Here is a 21482-nt window from a genome sequence, read left to right on the forward strand (position 1 = left end):
GTCTTGCTAGAAAAATCAGCGAACAATAAATCCAAATGCTTTATGCTGAAAATAAGAACAATTCATAACTCGTGTCTGCTCACTTTAATAACTCCATAAACCCACGAGAAACTTATGCCGTGCGCACGCGTTACAATTTCCGGATTGTGTATACTATAACCTATTTCATTTGTGCGTCACTGCCTATGAAGAATGCCAGAGTATGGATGCACATAAACTAAAAAATGGATCTTTAATAATTAATGCGCATCCATACTATTTTCTTCTTTAATAATGATCTATTTGCTCAAAATTATAAAGAAGAAGATAGTATGGATGCGCATGAATTATTAAAGATCTATTTGCTCAAAATTATGCAGAAAATTCGAATATGGATATGCATTAATTAATAAAAATATATTTGCTCAACATTGAAAATGCGAGCAGCCTATGAATTAATTAATAATGATCTATTTGCTCAAAATTATGAAGAAAATGCGACTATGGATGTGCATAAATTAATAACGATCTATTTTGCTCAAAATTATGCAGAAAATGCGAGTATGCATGAATAGGCTAAATAAAGATCTATTTGCTCAAAATTATAAAGAAGAAGATGGTATGGACGCGCATGAGATATTAACGATCTATTTGCTCAAAAATATGCAGAAAATGCGAGTATGGATATGCATAAACTAATAAAGATCTATTTGCTCAAATTAAAAAAAGTATCTCGTGCGCACGCAATACATTTCTCGTGCGCACGCAAAAGTATATTGTGAGCATGCAAAACGTATAATACATTAATACATTTTAAATAATCAAAAAGAATATCTAATCAATTGAATTCATAAAACTTTAACACATAACAATACTTTATATATAATATAATTTATTATATATATATATATATATATATATATATATATATATATATATATATATATATATATATATATATATATATATATATATGTGTGTGTATTAATATTAAACTTTTTAATTAGTTTCATGAATTTTATCTAAACACCAAAATAAAAAATGTTGAAAATTTAAATTGCACAAAAGGCAGTTTTTAATGATGAAATATAAACGATGTTAATTTTGATGATAATAAATGATGGCTGTAATAATTTGTTTTCAAGACAGATTTATTCAAACATACATTATAAAGATTTCAGTAAGTTGTACTGTATCTTTCAACATTCCTTCTGATGTTCATTCATGTTTGTTTCATGCTGTAACAAGTAGTAAAAAAAAAGAGATGATGGGGAGACCAGGGCTGGTCAAAATGTAATGATAAAATTGTCAAATAAAATTTCAAGGTATTAATAAATGAATAAAATTTGCTGGTACCACAATTTGTGAAATACTGCTATTGTATCTCTTTAAATCTTTTGCATGCAACCCAAAATTAATGTAGCCAAAGGAAGGAAGTAGCTTACCAGCTCCTTGAAAAAGCCAGCTTCTTTGGGTTGCTCTGAATAACGCTCAAACTGATCCAGACCGTCCTGCAGCTTCAAGGTTAGTGTATCGTAGTTTGACCGTACCACCTCCAGCACCTACAGAGCAGAAAATTACATTAATCCCATATACAATTAAAGTAAATCTTCCAGGTTCACATCTAATAGAACTAAAGGAACACACTTCAGGTAAAAGCTAGAGGAATGATCACATGACTTCCGATACAGACACAAACCACCACAAATGGCAACCGCTCTCTGTTGCACTGGTCTCCAACAGTAAACAGTAGCATCTTTATGGGTATTAAATCTTTATAAAGCTATTTTTTTTAAAAACCTAATTAAATGTATGCATCATATTTTGTGTCAAATTCTTACGTTTAATCAATAAATTCAATTATAATAATAGGACAAAACAGGGCTGTTACCAATCACATGAAATCAGCATCAACAAAATTCATCTTTGTAATGCAGAAGAAACACAGAAGCTGTATCTGAAGTGGTATTTAGATATATTTACAAAGACTGTTTAATGCAGCTCAAAGGGGACATGAATGTGTTTAACCTGCAGTCTCAAATGCATAATGTTTTGATTGAACATAAAAATCAATATTGATATTGGTTTTAAAAAAAATGAAGATACTTTAAAGGGTTAGTTCACCCAAAAATGAAATTTCTGTCATTAATTACTCACCCTCATGTTGTTACACACCCGTAGGACATTCATTCATCTTCAGAAAACAAACTAAGATATTTTGATGAAATCCGAGTTTTTTTTTATCCTCAATTGAAAAGCAATGAAATGACCATCATTCAAGGTCCAGAAAAGTAGTAAAAACATTGTTAAAATAGACTATGTGACTACAGTGGCTCAACCTTAATATTATGAAGCGAGAATACTTTTTGTGCGCAAAAACAAAACAAAAATAACGACTAATTGACCCCGGTCATTCTCATAAGCTATTTTTGTTGCAGAGCTTCTGTGTTTACCGAAGATGAACGAAGGTCTTATGGGTGTGGAACGCCATGAGAGTGAGTAATTAATGACAGAAATGGCATTCATGACATTTTTGGGTGAACTAACGCTTTAAATGTGAAATTAAAACCGTCAGTAGTTGGCAGCAAGTCACTGTTAATGAGTAAGTCATTGAGTTTCATTCAAACGGCTGATTCATTCAGGAACGAAGCATTTGACTGTCTTAATGAGTGAGTCATTGAATCATTCATTCAGTAAAGAAACTCTGCCGTGTGTTGCTCAGACACACAAAACAGTCCCGTGGCTTTGTTTGGAACTATTTTTGTGGGTGGAATAGAGCAAAAACTGGCAATATTGTGTCTAAAATGTAAGTCACTTATTATTAACTTCTGGTTTATTGAACTGTTGTATACAAATCAATATCACATTTGTAATCATGCTTATATTTGAAGAAAAAAACGGCACTCTTCGTGTGATATTGATTAACTATGTTAAATGATATAAATATTACATGTAGGGTATGCGTGCAATCTACTAGGTGTGTTTTTGTAAAGTGAGGGACATAATGTCAGATCGCACATTGTTAAAACAGCAATCACGATAATATTGTAGATGACATATCGACCACACCTAATTGGATCGGACTGAATTTGACTGGGACAGGCTGATGGAACATGGAAAACAAATCCACATACTTAAACTAAACTAAGAGAGCCAGAGGGTAGATAGAGGTCATGTGGTAGCATCTGGTATAGCGAGATAAAAGATAAGGGAATTTGGGATTGCGAGTGACAGCTGGCATAACCATCTGTAAAACTGACCTCACTTCCAGCACATCATTACTCTACAGATCAAAGGGTAATTAAGCAACACCTGTGACCACAAACACCTGTGACTGTCCCAATCAACTGCTTTTTTTATAAGAGGTTCTTCAGAGACACAAAGAGTTTTTTGAATATTTCGATTCAAAATCAATTCTTTCATTTCACAGAATGACCCTATATGACTGTAAATCACAGTACATAGGTATATAAAAGTGTGGATGTATTTAGATACATAAAAAAGCTAACTATAGTCATTTTGTTCTAAATATGTTAATGTCATTTCCAACACAGTCATTTCCAGCACAAAATGAATGATAATCTAAAATGTGGTAGTACTGGTGTTCCAGATCGTAATGGTGAAATTTCAGTTGATAGGCTGTTCAGGTTGCTGTAGCAGTCCACAAACTTTTATTATATTAATTTATTATTATATATTTATTTTACTATGATCTGTTTTTCTCTTATATTCTATCCATTCAAATGTAAAATTTTTAAAAGAAGTCTTTCGGCGCTGCCCCGACGCTCTTACGCTCTATACTGACGAACGTGCCATCTGCTCCTCAGATTTCTCTGCCTTCACAAAGTGGCCATTTTAGTCCTTCTGCTATGGTTTATCTGACCCGAATTTTGGATTATTATTCGAGTGTTTCTTCATCTGCACTTCATCGACTGCGATAGTGGAACTTAGTTCTCCTTGTGGTGAAGTGCCATGGAGTTCCGTCGTTGTATAGACCTTATTTACCAGAGAAACAAGCGTGCCGCCATCCTTACAATATTGTCTTTGAACTTCCGTTTTTGCGGTAGCCCTATATATTTCTATGGCATTGCTGTTGAAGAATAATTAGCTGGTGAAGTGGATTTACCTGCTGTAGAGTTAATGAAAGTTATCATGAGGATTGTTATGTTTAAAGCAGATGTCTTAACAAATGTCAGTAGACCTGGAAGATTTTAAAATGAGCAGTTAATTCATAAATACGTAAGATCGCTGTGGAAATACAAACTGGAAGTCAAAAGACAAGGAGCGCAGTGCTGAAAAGGGATGGGGCTACATAAGGTCTATACCGCCATGTTCTCGCTTCATTGCGAGCGACAACCCACACAGTAAAGGGGCGGTCACACTACACTTTTCATTCCATTGACTTCCATTCAAACGCATGTGAATGCGTCAGACAGGAAACGCAAGCTTGTGCGAAAAAAATTTGCATTTCACTGCGTTCCAAAGTTCAAGTTTGGTGAACTCTGACCTGCGAATTCGCATCACATGAAGAAGTGTGACCAGCAGAAGATCGATTCGTCACGACATGACCTCTTGGCTGAATTAAAAGAATTAAATTTTCGCAGTAAGGTCAAGTATGTTCTATATTTTTACATTTTTAATATGTATTACTTTAAGTTATACGTTGAATTCATGTTTATAATAAAGACGCTGTAGACCGTGATAGCATATCATGACCGTTACAGCATCCGAAGAAATTTCGCATTTTCAAAGTCTAGTGTGACCGCGGCTTAAGTGTGTTAAATGTTTGGGTTTTTCGCACGCACGTGAGGCTGTTCATTGCGCTTCTGCTTGTAAATTCTGTGAAAATCTCCTTCTCTAAACTCTCAGTTCTAGACTTGCAGTTTTCACTCCCCCTCCTGAGCACACGCACAGGGTTTTGCTGGTCGAATTCTCGCATGATTATCTGTGCCCTAGCCCGGAGGCATACAAGATGGTTTCCTTCGGGCTAGACAATGTCATTTACACCGCAGCGTCCGACTCTGAGGATTTCAGGCCTGCTTCAGCCGATGCTCTCCCGTCTGGTGGCCAGGAAGCGAGGCCTTCCACGGCCTACTCGGAGCTTAATGACGTGCTTTCGCGTGCTATAGAAAAGCATGTTGTTGATTGGCCTGACAAGACCCGCAAATCTCAATCGTCTAAACTAGATGATAGGTTTTTGAGTGGCCCCAATTCTAGGCCAATACGGAGAAAGCTGCCCTTTTTCAGTGATCTGCATAGTGAGATTTCCAGATCCTGGAAGCGGCTGTTTTCCACCCGCATGACTAATGTGGCAGCTGCTGACTTCACCAACCTTGTTGGTTCTGTGGAGCAGGGCTATACTGCCATTCCAGCGATTGAAGACACGCTGGCTACACACCCCTCCTTCCATCTAAACCGTGCAGGACTACTTCTGCCCTTCTCGGAAAGTCCTACATGGGAGCTGGTCAGGTTGGCATGACCCTTCATACAATGGCCATTTTCCAAGCCTACCAGGCGGAAGTTTTGAAAGAAATGGACGTGGGCGATGGTCTGACGCCGGAAGCGGTCACAGATTTTGGCTTAAGAGACATGAAACATACTGTGTGTGCTATAGGGCGCTCCATGGTGGGCTCGGTGGCTACAGAGCGCCACCTATGGCTCAATCTTACGAAAATGTGAGATAAGGAGAAGGTGTTCCTCACGAATGCCCTTATCTCTCAGTCTGGTTTGTTCGGGGAGGCGGTCAACACTGTGGTTGACAAATTTCAGGCCACCAAGTCCCAGTCAGCTGCTCTCAGGCAGTTTATGCCCAGGAGAGTTAGGGACTCTTCTATCCCCTCCTCTTCTTTACCCAGAGTGCGCTCCTCACATAGGAAGGAGTCCACCAGTAGGAGAAGTGACCCGGTTCATCCCCCACCGAATACGGTTTGGGGAGCCCTTGGTCGTCTCACTCGCTCTCCTCTTCCAGCTCTGTCACATCCACTACCCAGCGCGTTTCGGCGTGCAGCGTTCAACCAGCCTTAGCCTCATTTATGCGTGAGGTTCGGTGCCTGAAGCCAGCACGCCCCCCTGGAATTCCCTCTTGGGATCTGTCTGCTTTCCTGGAGGACTTAATGGAGGCTCCTTTTGAGCCCTTGGAGTCAGCTCCAGAGCGGATTCTGACTCTTAAGGTTGCTCTTTTGTTGGCTCTAACTTCTTTAAAGCGAGTGGGGGATTTGCAAGCTCTCTCTGTTAGCGAGGCTTGCATGGACTTCTCCCCTGGTCTAGTTAAGGTAACCTTAAGACCCAGGCAAGGATATGTGCCCAAGGTCTTGTCTACACCATTTCGCTCTTAAGTTATCACCCTTCACTCATTCCATCCTCCTCCTTTCGCCTCTGATGAAACTATAAAACTTTTATAGTTTGGATCTCGATATGGCTCCGGGTTCCCAAGTTCTGTCCGTTTGAACCGGCCATGGTTGCTATCTGGATTTTCATCGTGCCAGATATAGCAGCGCTTTAGCTTGGCATGTTTGGTATATCGTTCCCATTGCGTCATAGCTACGTAGCATCGAGTGAACCTATGAAAGAGAACGTCTCGGGGTACTGGCGTAGCCTATATTCTCTGAATAGGGAACGAGATGCTGCGTCCGCTGCCAAGCTCCTCGCGCTGCCGACAAGTAGCCTTTTTCGGCAGAGAAATCTGAGGTGCAGATGGTGCGTTTGTCAGTATAGGATGGCGACGTAAGAGCATTGCGCCATCAGCCAATGTATTGGCGTGATTCAATACAGGCTTCAGACAATCGGCACACCCAGAGGGCATTCCCATTGCGTCATAGCTACGCAGCATCGAGTGAACCTATTCAGAGAATACAGGTTACGCCAGTAACCCGAGACGTTTTTCCTGCTTCATATTTTTGTGGAAACTGTGATATATTTTCTCAGGATTAACCTGATGAATATAAAGTTAAAAAGAACAGCATTTATTTGAAATAGAAATCTTTTTATTTAGACTTTTGATTAATGCTTACTTGCTGAATAAAAGTATGAATTCCTTTTAAAAAAATCATACCGAACGCAAACATTCAAACAGTACTGTATTAATAGATGGCAACATTATAATCAATTATAATAAAACATAATATTACAAAAATACAAGGATATGTTAATGTTATATGACCGTCAAACCCAGTGAAATTGATGTGAATGTATTCAGTTACCTGATCTTCTGAGAGCTGGGAGATGTGGTTCACAGCAGCGTATGACTCAATCTTAGGATTGAAATGGTTAATAATTGCTCTGAAAGTACACAAACAAATAAAAACAGGCAAAATGAGATATTTGATATACTTGAGTATGTGATCTGCATTGAAAAAAATGGCATATTAGCCGTCCTATGACATGCCTGGGTGAGAATAAAAGGTAGAGTTACATAGAAATTCAAAGGTGTGGTTCTTTAAACAGTATGCTGTAATATTTGCATTATGTATGCTTTTAAAAAAGCAACAACAGTCGACTTCTTTTGTGCGGCACAAACACATGGTGACATCTCTGAAAGCCCAGAGAATGCTTCCACATTACCTTAGACTCTAAAATCAATAATTTATTCACTGCGCCCCAAACCATATAAAACGCACAAAAAAAAAAAACACACATTGTACCAAAGCTATCCAATGTTAGTCATAGACTAAAGCATAACTGGTATGCAAATTAATATACATTATATAATTAGACAAAAAAAAAAGTAACTTTAATTAAACTATCATAAATTTTTGCCTTTTATAGACATATTCATGGCTTTTTATAGGGAGGACTTCAATGTTATTTTTTATAATATTCTAGTTAATAACAAAAAGTATTACATTTTAAAAACTATGATAAATCAAACTACAAGATAAATAAATTATCTTGATATTTAATGTGAAAATTATTTAAAATGAACCCTATACAGCCTATTGTATCATATTTGATATGCAAACTACGGCCTATAAATGATCAACATGATCTTTCGTCTGATTGATAGTTTATGCTTTTTAGCAAGTAAAAGGCCTTTTATTATAATTAGAAAAACGTCCACCTGCAGCTTTTGGTTTATGTGTCTTTTTGATGTGAAATCTGCAGATTTTTATAAGGAAGGTTTATTTGTTGATCTCTCAATCATCATTTTGCCCCCACAATAAAAACTACAGAGCTTTGATCATAATATTAAGCATTTAAATATCATACTAAATCATATAGGGAAATGCAGAGTGAAAACAAATATTTTAAGTAAGTATCTGTTATACTGTTACAAAGATCTTATTGATTTATATTACAAGTAGGGCTGTCGATTTAATGTGTTAATTTGGTGTGATTAATTAAGGATAAAATAAAGCGAAAAAATTCATGGCCACACTGCATCAACTGCGTAGGAGACTGACAGGCAAGAGAAGAGATTGTTGAATAAAGTCATTATTTTTGTTTTGTGTTTGTGCACAAAAAGTATTCTCGTCATTTCATAACATTAAGGTTGAACCACTGTAGCCATGTTGACTATTTTAACAATGTCTTTACTACTTTTCTGGACCATGGATAACGGTAATTACATTGCTTTCTATGGGGGATATAAAAACCTTTCTGATTTCATAAAAAATATCTTAATTTGTGTTCTGAAGATGAACAAAGGTCTTACGGGTTTGGAGCGACATGAGGGTGAGTAATTTCATAAGACAGAAATTTCATTTTTGGGTGAACTAAGCCTTTAAGTCAGGGCTCTGACTTGGCCACTCAAAGACATTAACGTTCCCATTCTTAAGCCACTATAGGCTGTCAATAGATTAAAAATTGTAATCGCGATTGTTACGTCCCTGTGTTGTGGGAACAGCACGCTCTCTCTCTTTCTCTCTCTTAGATTCCTCTTGGCGGAGACTGGCACCAATCACAGTCCACCCGCTGACATCAAAACCAATCCCGTTGTTCCGGTCAGTTTAAAAGATCGCCGTATGCCAATTATTCACCCCCCATTGTACGCTGCTTTTTGGCCTGTTACTGTGCATACTAACTTTTGATATTGTCAATTCCTTGTGTTGTTCGTCATTGTGATTTTGTTCTGGTTGTTTTCCCATCTGCCTGTTACTTGTTTGGTTATGTTAGTTACAGTTCTTGTACTGTATTGCTGGTTCTCAATTTATTTTTAACACTGGGGAAGAGTGGACAGGTAAGTATGTCACAAGATGTAAATTTCGCACACGTAGGTACTGGACATTTTTATTAGGTTAGGGGTGAAAACCACCCACTGTACGTTTTGTTTTGTGTGTTAGTGTAGTGTAGTCAGGGTGTCTTTTCTTTTCTTTTTTTTGTTTTGTTAGAGAGACTATATACTTATTCACTAGCTAGAACAGGGCTTGTTTTGCTTTTATTTATTTCTTTGATTTGGTGACACCTGTGTCCCATTTCCCCTTTTTTGTGTGTTGGATTAATCCCCAAACTGACCTGGGGAATTGTAAATACTGTAAATAATTTTCTTTATCTTTCATTTATCCTCCCTTTACTTTTCTCACCTTGGCCTTTGTAACAATAAACGCTTGCATTGCAACATTGGAACGCATCCTACTGTTTGTCTCGGGTATGGAGCAACCTACAATAACAAATGTTATACCTAAAATACCCCTTATAACACTTATGGGTTATAACGGTGATTAATCGCTCACTTTTGTATGATAATTTGCCATTAATTAATCGCAATTAATCGCATACGTATTGTGAAATTAAGCATACATCATTTATCATGTTTAACATGTTTATTTTGACATCATTAGCTATATTCAGCAAAGTAAACCATCAGACTGAAGGTTGATTCTCACAAAACTATAATTTCTACAAGCTTTTTTCAAGGTAAATTCATAAATTTATGCACACCAAAGCACACAAAAATACAAAAACAAAAAAAAAAAACAATAGAAACTTGTTTATGTTTTAGATATGTCAAGTTGTGATACTAAACAGGATCACATGGGGAAGCAAAAAAAAAAAAAAAAAAAAAAAAAAAAAAAACAATCAATAAAATCCATAATAATCGATAATGAAAATCATCAACAAATGTCATTATCAATTAGTCGCATCTGCCCACCGTGCATGGAAAACTTTCACCACATTAGCAAATTACAGCACTGAATAATGCAATTCTATGGACAAAATACATCTTCAAGCTAATGCATCAGTGTAATGTTTAACATGGCTGTCAGGCGCTTTGACAAATGCATGTGCTGTTTAATGTGTGATATGTTTCCTCAGTGCAAAACTTGAATTTTATGGTTATATCCTTATCTTTAAGTGTTATAAATTCATGCAAATATTTCAGTTTTGCATGAAGGCTCATCCTGACAGTCTGTGTTAAACTTCAGACTTTACTGAATGAGCGCCAGCGCACACATGCACATCAAACTGACTGGATGCATTAGAGAGGGAGAGAATTAATATTCAGCGCAAAAATATTGATTTTGCTAAAATATCTGTTGTTGGACATTAAATTTCGGTTTAAAAGTCAACATGTAATTCAAGTATTTTATGAGAGTGGTAACTGTAAAGGGATAACAACGTGTAATTGAATATAAATGTAGGACGTTTCTTAGATTTACAGGATAAAGAAATGACAGTAAGAGGTTACTGTGTCCAGAGTGAATGTGTGTTTTACTGCAGAACATTCCTCTTATCTGTTAACACTGAGTTTGTCTTTTTGCTTTCTTTATTATTATCTTGCTTAGCTCTTTTGCACATTTTGTATATAGCATAGATATAGATATATTCACTATATATGTTTTCATAACATTCAGTTGGTACATTTGTCTGAAGGACAGCATTGGGCAGGATGTGGAATAGTGCATTTTGTCAAAAAAAAAAAAAAGAAAAAGAAAAAAGGCCTGTTTATCTGATTAATCAAAGAAATAATCTGCCAACTAATTGATTATCAAAATAATCGTTAGTTGCAGCCCTAGTCTGTATTTCACACTGTGCGATGTGTGAGGGCTTGCTCTCATCAAAAATTACAGGGCTTGTGTTTTAAAGCTAAACAGACACTGGAATGAATAATGAATAATTATATGAATAACTGGAATGAATAAATTACTGAAAATTGGCCGTGAGCCAGAGATGGCAGAGACTCTCTGCCATCTCTGATGATGTATGTATAGTCTAAAGGTTCAATAAACTTACCTGACGTTGACAAGAGCATGAGTAACTTTACTAGCAGGCTCCTTCCACTGGCCTGCATTGGTGGAGACTCTCAGCACTGTGGCGACATGAAGATCAGGTTAGTGCATTAGTAATTATGAATAAAAATAAGCACGTACACAGCAGGAGTGTTGACTTACCCATGCAGTAGAGGTTATCGAACACCTGATGCATGCGTATAATCTCATAATACAGCTCATCATAACTGCTGGGGGTGGGCAGAAATGTGTCTCCATATGTGATGAACATATTAAAGAGGTTCACCACCTAAAAATGAAATGAAAATGGACAGACAGGAAATGTAAATGTTCCTAGAGTGTGAAATGTAAACCCCAATTGTATCGTACTTAAAGATGTGACAAAGGTTCACTCATAGTGAGTGTGGTTTACCTGAAGTGCCAGCTGGAAGATATTGTGCTTTGCCAGAAGGCCGGTCTCATTAGACAGCAGGAACTTTAGAAGGTTAATGAGAGCTGGAAAACAATCGACAGGGCCATCTGAAGCGGTTTTATGATTTCACATAAAAGTAATCACTATTTTGACCTGTGACTCCACACAACTGTTAGCACAGATTTAGATGATCATTAGCAGATTCATTATTACGGGTTGCAGATATATATATATATATCTGCTTTATACAAAAGAAAAAACAACGTAAAGAAGAACAAAAACATAAGGAAAAAGTAAACAAAAGCAAAGAAAAAATAAAAAATAAAAATACATTGAAAAGAAAAGAAAAAAATAAACAGAAGAAAAAACAAAAGAGAAGAATAAATGAAATAACTTATAAACAAAAACAGACAAACAACAACAAAAAACAGAATGCATTTCAACTGGTCTGGTTTTGTTTACACTGTATTGATCATACCTGACCAGAGTTCTCTCCATGTGTAGTGCAGTCTAATTCTGCACTTTTTCTGGTAGCAGATCAGTTTGTGAATTATTTGAATGCAGCGCCTAAAATAAATAAAACAATTCATTCTCACCATATCCACATTTATCTAAGCATTGCAGTGTTTAAAACAGCTTGTACTATGGGGCTGTTGAATGCTTGAATCTGATTGGCTGACGAACGTTCTAAGGTGTGCAATTATTTTCCAGTAAACACAAAGCTAAAGTAGTTCCAGGAAGGTCCATTTCGCCAAATGCTATTTCAAAGGTTCTTACAGCCTACAAAAACAAATGAACCAAAACCCACAAAGACAATGAACAAGCAAACAGATATAACAAAGAATAGGATAAAAATGACAAACAATTTCTATGTTTTTTCTACAAAATTACATTTCATCTATGAAAAGCATGCTTTTTTTTCTCCCCTCTCTCTCCCATATAAATACACACACATACAGTACAGACACACAGACAGAAATGTTCATGCGCACAGAAACTTGCTGTCAGCACTGCCCTGCAACTCTATCAATAAAATAGTTTTGCAGTTGAAAAGCTATATGGCATTTTCTCAGCATCAAGGTAGTAACATTGCTGTTCTTGAAGCAGTTAAACTTACAGATTCCTTATTAGAGACAATGCTGCCAACTGAGAGATGAACAGACTCACGCTTCAATCGATCGATCCAATAACTGCATTATTTTGCATTTCAGTGGCTCAAGCCCCCATTATAGCTCTAAAATTATATTTTGGAATTAGTAACGGAGGCTTGGGTTGATATCCTAAGAAATTATTACACACAAAAGGACAAAAACCTGACATGTCTTGAAATAAAACATCTGAACAATGTCTTAAAGACCCCCTGTGGTTAAAATCAAGTTTCAATGTTGTTAATATGTCAATGTGGCGTTTTTAAAGAGGTCATGAACTGCATTGTTTTATTATGTTTCCTGGGGTGCACTTATAATGTTAGTATGATTTTTACATCAAAAATTGTCATAATTTTAAAGATGCCCTAGAACCAGTTTTTACAAGATGTAATATAAGTCTAAGGTGTCCCCTGAATGTGTCTGTGAAGTTTCAGCTCAAAATACCCCATAGATTTTTTTTAATAAATTTTTTTAACTGCCTATTTTGAAGCATCATTAACTATGCACCGATTCAGCGTGCGGCCCCTTTAAATCATCTCGCTCCCTGCCCCTCTAGCTCTCGACTATTATAAAGTGCATTTACAAAGTTCACACAGCTAATATAACCCTCAAATGGATATTTACCAAATGTTCGTCATGCATACTGCATGCATGCATTGGATCATGTGAGTATTGTATTTATTTGGATGTTTACATTTGATTCTGAATGAGTTTGAGGCTATGCTTCGTGGCTAACAGCTAATGCTACACAGTTGGAGAGATTTCTAAAGAATGAAGTTGCGTTTATGCATTATACAGACTGAAAGTGTTTAAAAATGAAAATAGCGACGGCTCTTGTGTCCGTGAATACAGTAAGAAACGATGGTAACTTTAACCACATCTAACAGTACATTAGCAACATGCTAATGAAACATGATATCATGGATCATGTCAGTTATTATTGCTCCATCTGCCATTTTTCACTATTGTCCTTGCTTGCTTACCTAGTCTGATGATTCTGCTGTGCTGCTCCAGACGTTAATACTGGCTTGTGTAATGCTTTGAACATGGGCTGGCATATGCAAATATTGGGGGCGTACATATTAATGATCCCGAATGTTACGTAACAGTCGGTGCTATGTTGAGATTCGCCTGTTCTTCGGAGGTCTTTTAAACAAATGAGATTTATATAAGGAGGAGGAAACACTGGTGTTTGAGACTCTGACACTGTGTGTCATTTCCATGCACTGAACTCTTGTTATTCAACTATGCCAAGGTAAATTCAATTTTTCATTCGATGGCACCTTTAAAAAAAAGTTAAGTACTTTCAGCATGTTTTTACAGTTCTCAAGGTTTACTAATCGTGAAAAGTGTTGATTATAGCAATATATTTAGATTGTAGCTTAAAAGGTTGCAGTGATGAGCATGTAGACGATCACAGACATTTTGAGCGCATGAATGCAGTGATCTCGTCATTGTAACAATTTTTGCACACTAACAAATGCTTTTATCATAACTAACAGTGCAAACACAATTTAAATAAGAGATTTGTTGATTCTAATGGGAGTTTTGGCAAGAGTCCAAAACTCAGTCACTGATAAACTCGCATTTGTTTGATTGACAGCTCCAGCGATTGTAAAGGGAGCATTCTTTGATTGCTTTCTATACAAAATTCAATCACAGTTTAAATAATATTATTTTCATCCTACTAAGAGAAACAATGAGAAGTTGACAATTCAGTCACTGTTTTGATTTACTGACAAACGATTTTGAGACAAAGAACATCTGACTGTACATGAATCATTACATATTAGAAATCACTGGTCACTGGTGATTTTGGTTAGACATGTACACATAATCCGTACATATCAAACGATCTTTAACAAAGCAATAGTGACACAGTAAAAACTTTTTTACTCACATAAGTGTGTTGCACCATTAATTTCAGGCTTTTTTTAATTTCAGGCTCTCTGCAAATCCAATGCAGCTACTGTTTTTTTCCCACAACCTGACACTGCACAACATTTTGCACTCTTCAAAGGCATGTTTATCACTGTTGCTCGATCCATTGTTAGCGTCATGTCTGTCATTTACCTACTACTCTAAAACTTACAGGATATTCTTGTAGTATGATGACCTGTTATATGTCAAAAGCTCAAGGAAAATTTGATTCCTCAATTCATGACCCCTTTAAAATGATTTAAGACAAACCATGTGCAAATTCAACAGTCAACACCATTGCTGAGTATTTTCTCCTTAAAGAAGCCAGGTTATCCTGCTATATTTTACTGTTGATATAAAAAAAATCGGGTACATTTAGCAATATAGCTGGTGAATTATTTATACTACAATGTTATGATGAACCTTATGCCTTTCTCCACTGACACTCTGAGTTGTTCAAAGCGTTTCTAAGGATGCTGATTTTTTGAAGACAGACTGAGATGGCGAACGGGAACATAGTTTGTGTAACATTAGCAACACATCATTAGCTGTTTGATAACGTAGTCAAGCCAATGGCTAATTATATATCAAGTACTGTTATGTGTCAGACGTTGAGAGCAATACTTAAAAAGAATTACCATTCTGACACATTGACTTGTAGACGAACCTTTATAATTCACTTTTCCTCTTCATCTTCTGAATCAGTTTCTGGTTCAAACCTATATGGTTGAATTAAACCAGTGTTTCCACTTGCCATCGTGTAGCATTTACTACAGTAAAGTTGACCGAGTGGATCAGGTAGTCCAAGTTGGAGTGATTGAGTGGAGGCGGGGACTAATTTGCATATTCATGGTTCCACGTATACTAAATGAAGCAAGGGTTTAGAGTTACATTCAAGCTATTTTAAGACATGAAGAAATTATTTCCACAGGAAAAACATTTAAATACGTCAATATGGTGATCAAAGATGAGTTTTAAGGGATAAAATTATTGACTACAGAGGGACTTTAAGGCTTGGTAACCGTAGTATAAGCAGAATAATTGACTCCAGGCCAATTTATTATTTCACTTCGCATCATGACTGCATTAAAACCCAGGTGTGAATTATTTTTCATATTAAATGGAAACTCACACATAGAGATCCATAGGAAATTCCTTCATCATATGAGTAACAATGAACTCGACCATCAGATCTGCAAAGACAAAGAATACTCATATAAACATTCACAAAATCATACATACAATCATTCACAAAAGAAATCACAATGAATCCCTAGTTCTGAACGCTCAACTCACCCAGAACTGCACACACTAAAGGTCGGGAGGGGATGTTCTTATCTGCGGCTTTCTTCCGGTGCCTCATGGGCTGAAATGCATTTGATGTCAGTAAGAATACATTTGACATCAGTAAGATGTCAGAAGAGCTGGGACAATAAATCAATGCATCGCGATTCGCGAATCGAGAAAAGATTCTGGATTGATTCTGAGATTTTCTGAATGAATCGCGATTCTCTCTCAAATCGATTCGGAGTTTGGTTTTTAACAGCAGATGGCACTGCATGCTTTAGAAACAGCCATCCGCTGCTTGCACTTTTCTATAAAATAATCATTCATAAAGTTCAAAAAGGTAGAAGCCAATTATAAGGGTGTTTGCAGTGGGCTGTTTACAATAATCTTGCATCATAAAAGCATTCTGAGTTGCAAGAACATTCTCAGACTCAGATAAATGCAGAAGCGCTCTTCTTCGTGAGCATTCGTGAGCGCCATCTGCTGTAAAAAACTAAGCTCAGAATCGATTCAAGACAGAATCACGATGCATTCAAAAAATCTCAGAAACACATGATGCATCGATTTATTGTCCCAGCCCTACTGAAGATATGACTTCAACCAAAGAAAAAAGTCCAAACAACAATGACATTCATTGAATGGGCTTTATTTTTTACATTTTTGACTTGGTTGACTTAGACAAGGTTGATTTCAGTCAAAAGCATAAGAGTTAGACTGCACAGGTGGGCTGCTTTCACATGGATATACGGGAGCTATTTAAATAGATTTACCGCAGCAGCGAAGCTGGGACGTACCATTTAATAAAGGATTGGATGTAACAAAGGGGCAAGGCAGTTGGCTTGTTTGTATGCCAGAAACATTGTCTTCATTTGGATTCAGCTACTTATACACCAGAGAAATGAGACCTGAGCAAAGACTCTTACCATTTTGTGCAAGTTGACCCTGAAGTTCATGTTATCATCATGGAGAAAGGCATCAGCATACTGGTCCTATTAAAAAGACAGCAAGAGGACAAATGGTCAAAGGAGAAAATCGTTCACAAAAAATAAAAAAATAAAAAAATAAAATGCATTACCTCAGCTATACAGGTCAGAATGATGAGGCAAAGGCGGGCACTGTTGAGTCTGTGTTCATCTGAGAATATACAGAGAAAAACTATTGTGAGACGTGCACAATCATGATAAAAAAATAAGATAAATAAATGGCTCCATTACAAAAATCTAGTGAGCTTTCTATGTAGGCAGCATTTTAAGGCATTAAGTGCTTCCCAGGTGAAAAAAGTACACTTCCTTGATGTACTTAGAGTGCTCAATTTTTGCACACTAATTTTGTACTTAAGAAGTACTAATGAAGAATTTTTAGTATATTAAGATAATCTTAAGAACATATAAGTGTACTCAACTGTGCTATTTTGAGACATCATGAATATGAACTAAAATATGCTTTTAGCATACTATCTCTGTATTAAAAAAAATTATTCAAGTGTACTACAAGTGGTAACTAAATACATTTTTTATAGAGCACTTTAAGTACATTATGGAAGTGTACTTTTTTTTCACCTGGGTTGAAGGATTAGTTCACTTTAAAATTAAAATTACCCCATGATTTACTCACCCTCAAGCGATCCTAGGTGTATATGACTTCTTTTTTTCAGACGAATACAATCAGAGTTATATTAATAAGCACCCTGACGCTATCAAGCTTTATAATGGCAAACTGGGGTCATGAGTTTGACGCTCAAAGTAAGTGCATCCATTCATTATAAATGTACTCCACATGGCTCTGGGGGTTAATAAAGGCCTTCTGAAGTGAAGCAATGTGTTTGTGTAAGAAAAAGATTTTTCTTATTTTTTATATCCTATATTCTGTGTTCCTTGGATTCTGGCAATGGTGTTATTTTAATTATTTTAGAACTCAGCATTTGACATGATAGATCATTCCAATCTGTTAAACCGTCTTGAGAGAGTGGTTGGTATCCAGGGGTTTGCATTAAGCTGGTTTTCCTCATATCTCAAAGGGCAAACCTTTTCTGTCAGCACTGGTAATCACAACTCATCTTCAACACTGATTACATGTGGCATCCCACAAGGCTCCATTTTAAGTTCCTTACTTTTTTCTCTATAAATGCTTCCTCTAGGCTCTATTTTTCAGAAGTATGGTGTCTCTTACCACAGTTATGTGGACGATACACAACTTTATCTCCCTGTCAAGCCTAACGATGGTAGCTCCATAAATAATCTCATCTCCTGCTTTGAGGAAGTAAAGTTGTGGATGTCTGAAAACTTCCTCAAGCTTAATGGGGATAAAACTGAGACCATTGTTTTTGGCTCTTCATTGTGAGTCGCTAATATTGTAAATCAGTTAGGTACCCTGTCTTTAACACAACAGAGTCAAGAATCTGGGTGTCATCTTTGATTCTGACTTACTATTTGATAAATAAATAAGTGCTGTTATTCAAATTCAAATTCAAATTCAAAAGCTTTATTGTCTAGCCCCACAGGGGTAGAAAATTGTCTTCAGACAAGGCTCAACAAAAAGAAAAGAAAAAAAAAAAAAAAACACAAACATTAATTTCCAAACTTCACAACAACCACAACAACAACTCATCTTACAATCCTATTTAAAATATCAATGGCTGTCGGAACAAAGGTCTTCTTATACCTAGTCTTTTTAATCAGGGGTACTTTGTACCTTCTACCTGATGGAGGTCTTTCTTTTTACTGCAGCAGTATAGAGGTCGGACAGAGATACTTGTTTTGCTCCAATAATTTTACCAGCCATGTTTACAATCCTTAAAAGTTTGTTCTTACATTTAACTGAGAGAGAATTAAACCAGGAAACCATGTTAAAAGTGAGCACAGACTCAATAAGAGATTTATACACAACTATCAAAATGTCTTTTTCAATATTAAAACTTCTCAGTTTCCTCAGTAAGCCTAGACGTTGGTAAGCCTTCTTAAAGAGACTATCTGAATGCTTTCCAAAAATAAACTGGGAGTCAGTCTCTGTACCCAAATATCACAACACATTTTCTTAGTTTTATTTATATTAAGCTGCAAGGAACTCTGCTCTGTCCAAGATGTAAAAACATTAACAAAGTTAAAATAACTGTCCAGTGATTGGCTATCCTTCACACATCCCACCAGTGCCATGTCATCAGCATATTTTATGAGCATCAAATTATCATCATAACAGGTTATCTCATTTGTGTAAATTGAGAAAAGAATTGGGGATAATACACATCCCTGTGGGAGACCAGTTTTCAAAACCACATTTTCAGACTTTCTACCATTCACCAGCACATGTTGAGGGCGATCCTGTAAGAAACTGTTAATCCATAAGATCAGGGTATGATGCACTTGTAATTCCTCCAGACGCATTAAAAGTGTGTTTATATTCACAGTGCTAAAAGCAGAAGAAAAGTCCATAAATAAAATCCTGACACTTGAATTTGCCGAGGCCAAATGCTTTACAGCCCTGTCCAACAGAGTAAGAGTGGCATCTTCAACTCCGCGCCCAGTTCGATAAGCAAATTGCAACGGATCAAGTTTATCAGACACTGTTTGGGAGAGTTGCTGACAAACCACTCTCTCCATGCATTTACAGAGCACAGATGTTAAAGCCACTGGCCTGTAGTCCACAAGCTGCTTAGCATGTGCCTTTTTTTGGTACAGGGGTGATGGTACATTCCTTCCAGGCCTGCGGAACAACGCTCAAATCAAGAGACAGGTGAAAGAGTTGTGTCAACACACCCTTCAGCTGAGCTGCACATTCTCTCAGTACCTTGCCCTTTATTCCATCTTAAAGGAATATTCTTTCATCTTCTGTCTACTGCCAAACTAAAACAGTTTCTTTCAAAAAAGAATTAGTGATTCATGCACTTATCAAATCACGATTGGACTACTGCAATTCCTTATATGTAGGTTTGCCTAAATCCACTCTTCATCGCTTGCAATTAGTTCAAAATGCAGCAGCTAGACTTCTAGCAGGTACAGGAAAGAGAGAGCACATCACCCGTTCCAGCACTGGTTACCAATTGAATACAGAGTCGAATTTAAGGTTTTGCTGTGTTTATAAAGCCTTGCATGGTCTAGCACCACAGTACATTGTCGATCTCCTTCAACCATATTCTGCAGTGAGATCTCTTTGCTCATCAAATCAGTTGCTTCTTTCGGTTCCTCGTTCCCGTTTGAAAAACAAGGGTGAACGGGCGTTTGTAAATTCAGCCCCGAATTATGGAATGCACTTCCATTCTCTGTCAGGTCCTCTACCACATTGACCACATTCAAATCTAGGTTAAAGAGACATCTTTTTTCCCTAGCCTATGGTGTTGCTTGAGAGGTATAGGGTTTTAGTTGTATGAATCCCATTTGTATTAGTGTGACTTGTTAATTTTAAGGCCCTATTTGTTTGTTAATTTTAGCTAATTGCAGTTTTTTTTCCGTTACTGTTATGTTTTTTTTCTAATTGCACTTTGGTTCAACAACAGAATTCGTATGGCAGTTTGGCCAGAAGCGAGTTATTTTACTTTATAACGTGTTAAATATGGATATTTTTCTTACACAAAATGCATTGCTTCACTTCAGAAGGCCTTTATTAACCCCTGAGCCATGTGGAGTACATTTATGATGGATGGATGCACTTATTTGAGCTTCAAACTCGTGACCCCTGCAGGAAGCAAGGAAGCTCACTAGGTTGTAAAAAAAAAAAGTGTTGAGTAAAGGAACAGTGATATCTTACCTTTGGTGTCCTGCACTATGATGGAGGAATATTTCAGGAACGTTATAAGAAGATTACTTGTCTGCAAATTCGGGTCCAGAGGAAGCTCAGGATTATTCATCACTGCCAAGAGAGATTGAAAGAATGGTGAATCATTTCTAATAATGATTATTCACCCACTCATTATAACATTTATTCCAACATTATCGTTCCATTATCGTTAATGGAACTGATTGGAAATTGGAAATTTGTGCAGTTATTGTTATAGTTGTGGTGAGGACATCGCTATTCTTATAGATTCAGAACAATTATTAAAGCTTTAAAGTTAAATCAGAATAAGAATGATCAAAACACAGTTACTATTAAATTAAAATCATTATTAAAATGTTATTGTTAAAATAGAATGACTATTAAAATGTTATAGTTAAATTGCAATGATTATTAAAATGTTATAGTTATTGTTATATTAGAATTATTATTAAAACAATAGTTATTAATAAATGTAAATGATTATTTAAATTTTATTGTTATATTAGTATTGTTAAATAAGAATTATTAAAACGTTAGTTATTGTTAAATTCATATGATTATTAAAACATTTTAGTTATTGTTAAATGTGAACGATTATTAAAATGTTATTGTTATCATTATAGTTAGATATTGTCCTTGGTCTAGACAGTCCTAAACTAAGATATAATGAATAGAAAGTTTAAAAGTACAGCATTTATCTGAAATAGTATGCTTTTGTAACATTATCACTACCATTCAAAAGTTTGGGGTCAGTAAGAGTTTTTTTTTTTTTTTTTTAAGAAATTAAAGAAATTAATATTTTATTCAGCAAGAATGCATTAA

The 21482-nt window shown here is 36.2% G+C and overlaps 1 protein-coding gene across 1 annotated transcript in view; it reads right to left on the reverse strand.

The window, feature by feature from the left end:
• armh3 (armadillo like helical domain containing 3) overlaps nt 1-21482 on the reverse strand; it is a 65415-nt gene that overhangs the window by 4469 nt on the left and 39464 nt on the right. The window contains exons 16-26 of the mRNA XM_048169144.1: nt 20652-20753; nt 16987-17045; nt 16835-16900; nt 15921-15990; nt 15757-15817; nt 12035-12123; nt 11557-11639; nt 11307-11433; nt 11149-11224; nt 7179-7257; nt 1425-1541 (exon numbers count right to left, since the gene is read on the reverse strand). Coding sequence (XP_048025101.1) covers nt 1425-1541; nt 7179-7257; nt 11149-11224; nt 11307-11433; nt 11557-11639; nt 12035-12123; nt 15757-15817; nt 15921-15990; nt 16835-16900; nt 16987-17045; nt 20652-20753 — 929 coding nt within the window. The remainder of the gene's footprint in view (nt 1-1424; nt 1542-7178; nt 7258-11148; nt 11225-11306; nt 11434-11556; nt 11640-12034; nt 12124-15756; nt 15818-15920; nt 15991-16834; nt 16901-16986; nt 17046-20651; nt 20754-21482) is intronic.

This window comes from Megalobrama amblycephala, linkage group LG2 (assembly GCF_018812025.1).
Source record: "Megalobrama amblycephala isolate DHTTF-2021 linkage group LG2, ASM1881202v1, whole genome shotgun sequence".
Lineage (NCBI taxonomy): Eukaryota > Metazoa > Chordata > Actinopteri > Cypriniformes > Xenocyprididae > Megalobrama > Megalobrama amblycephala.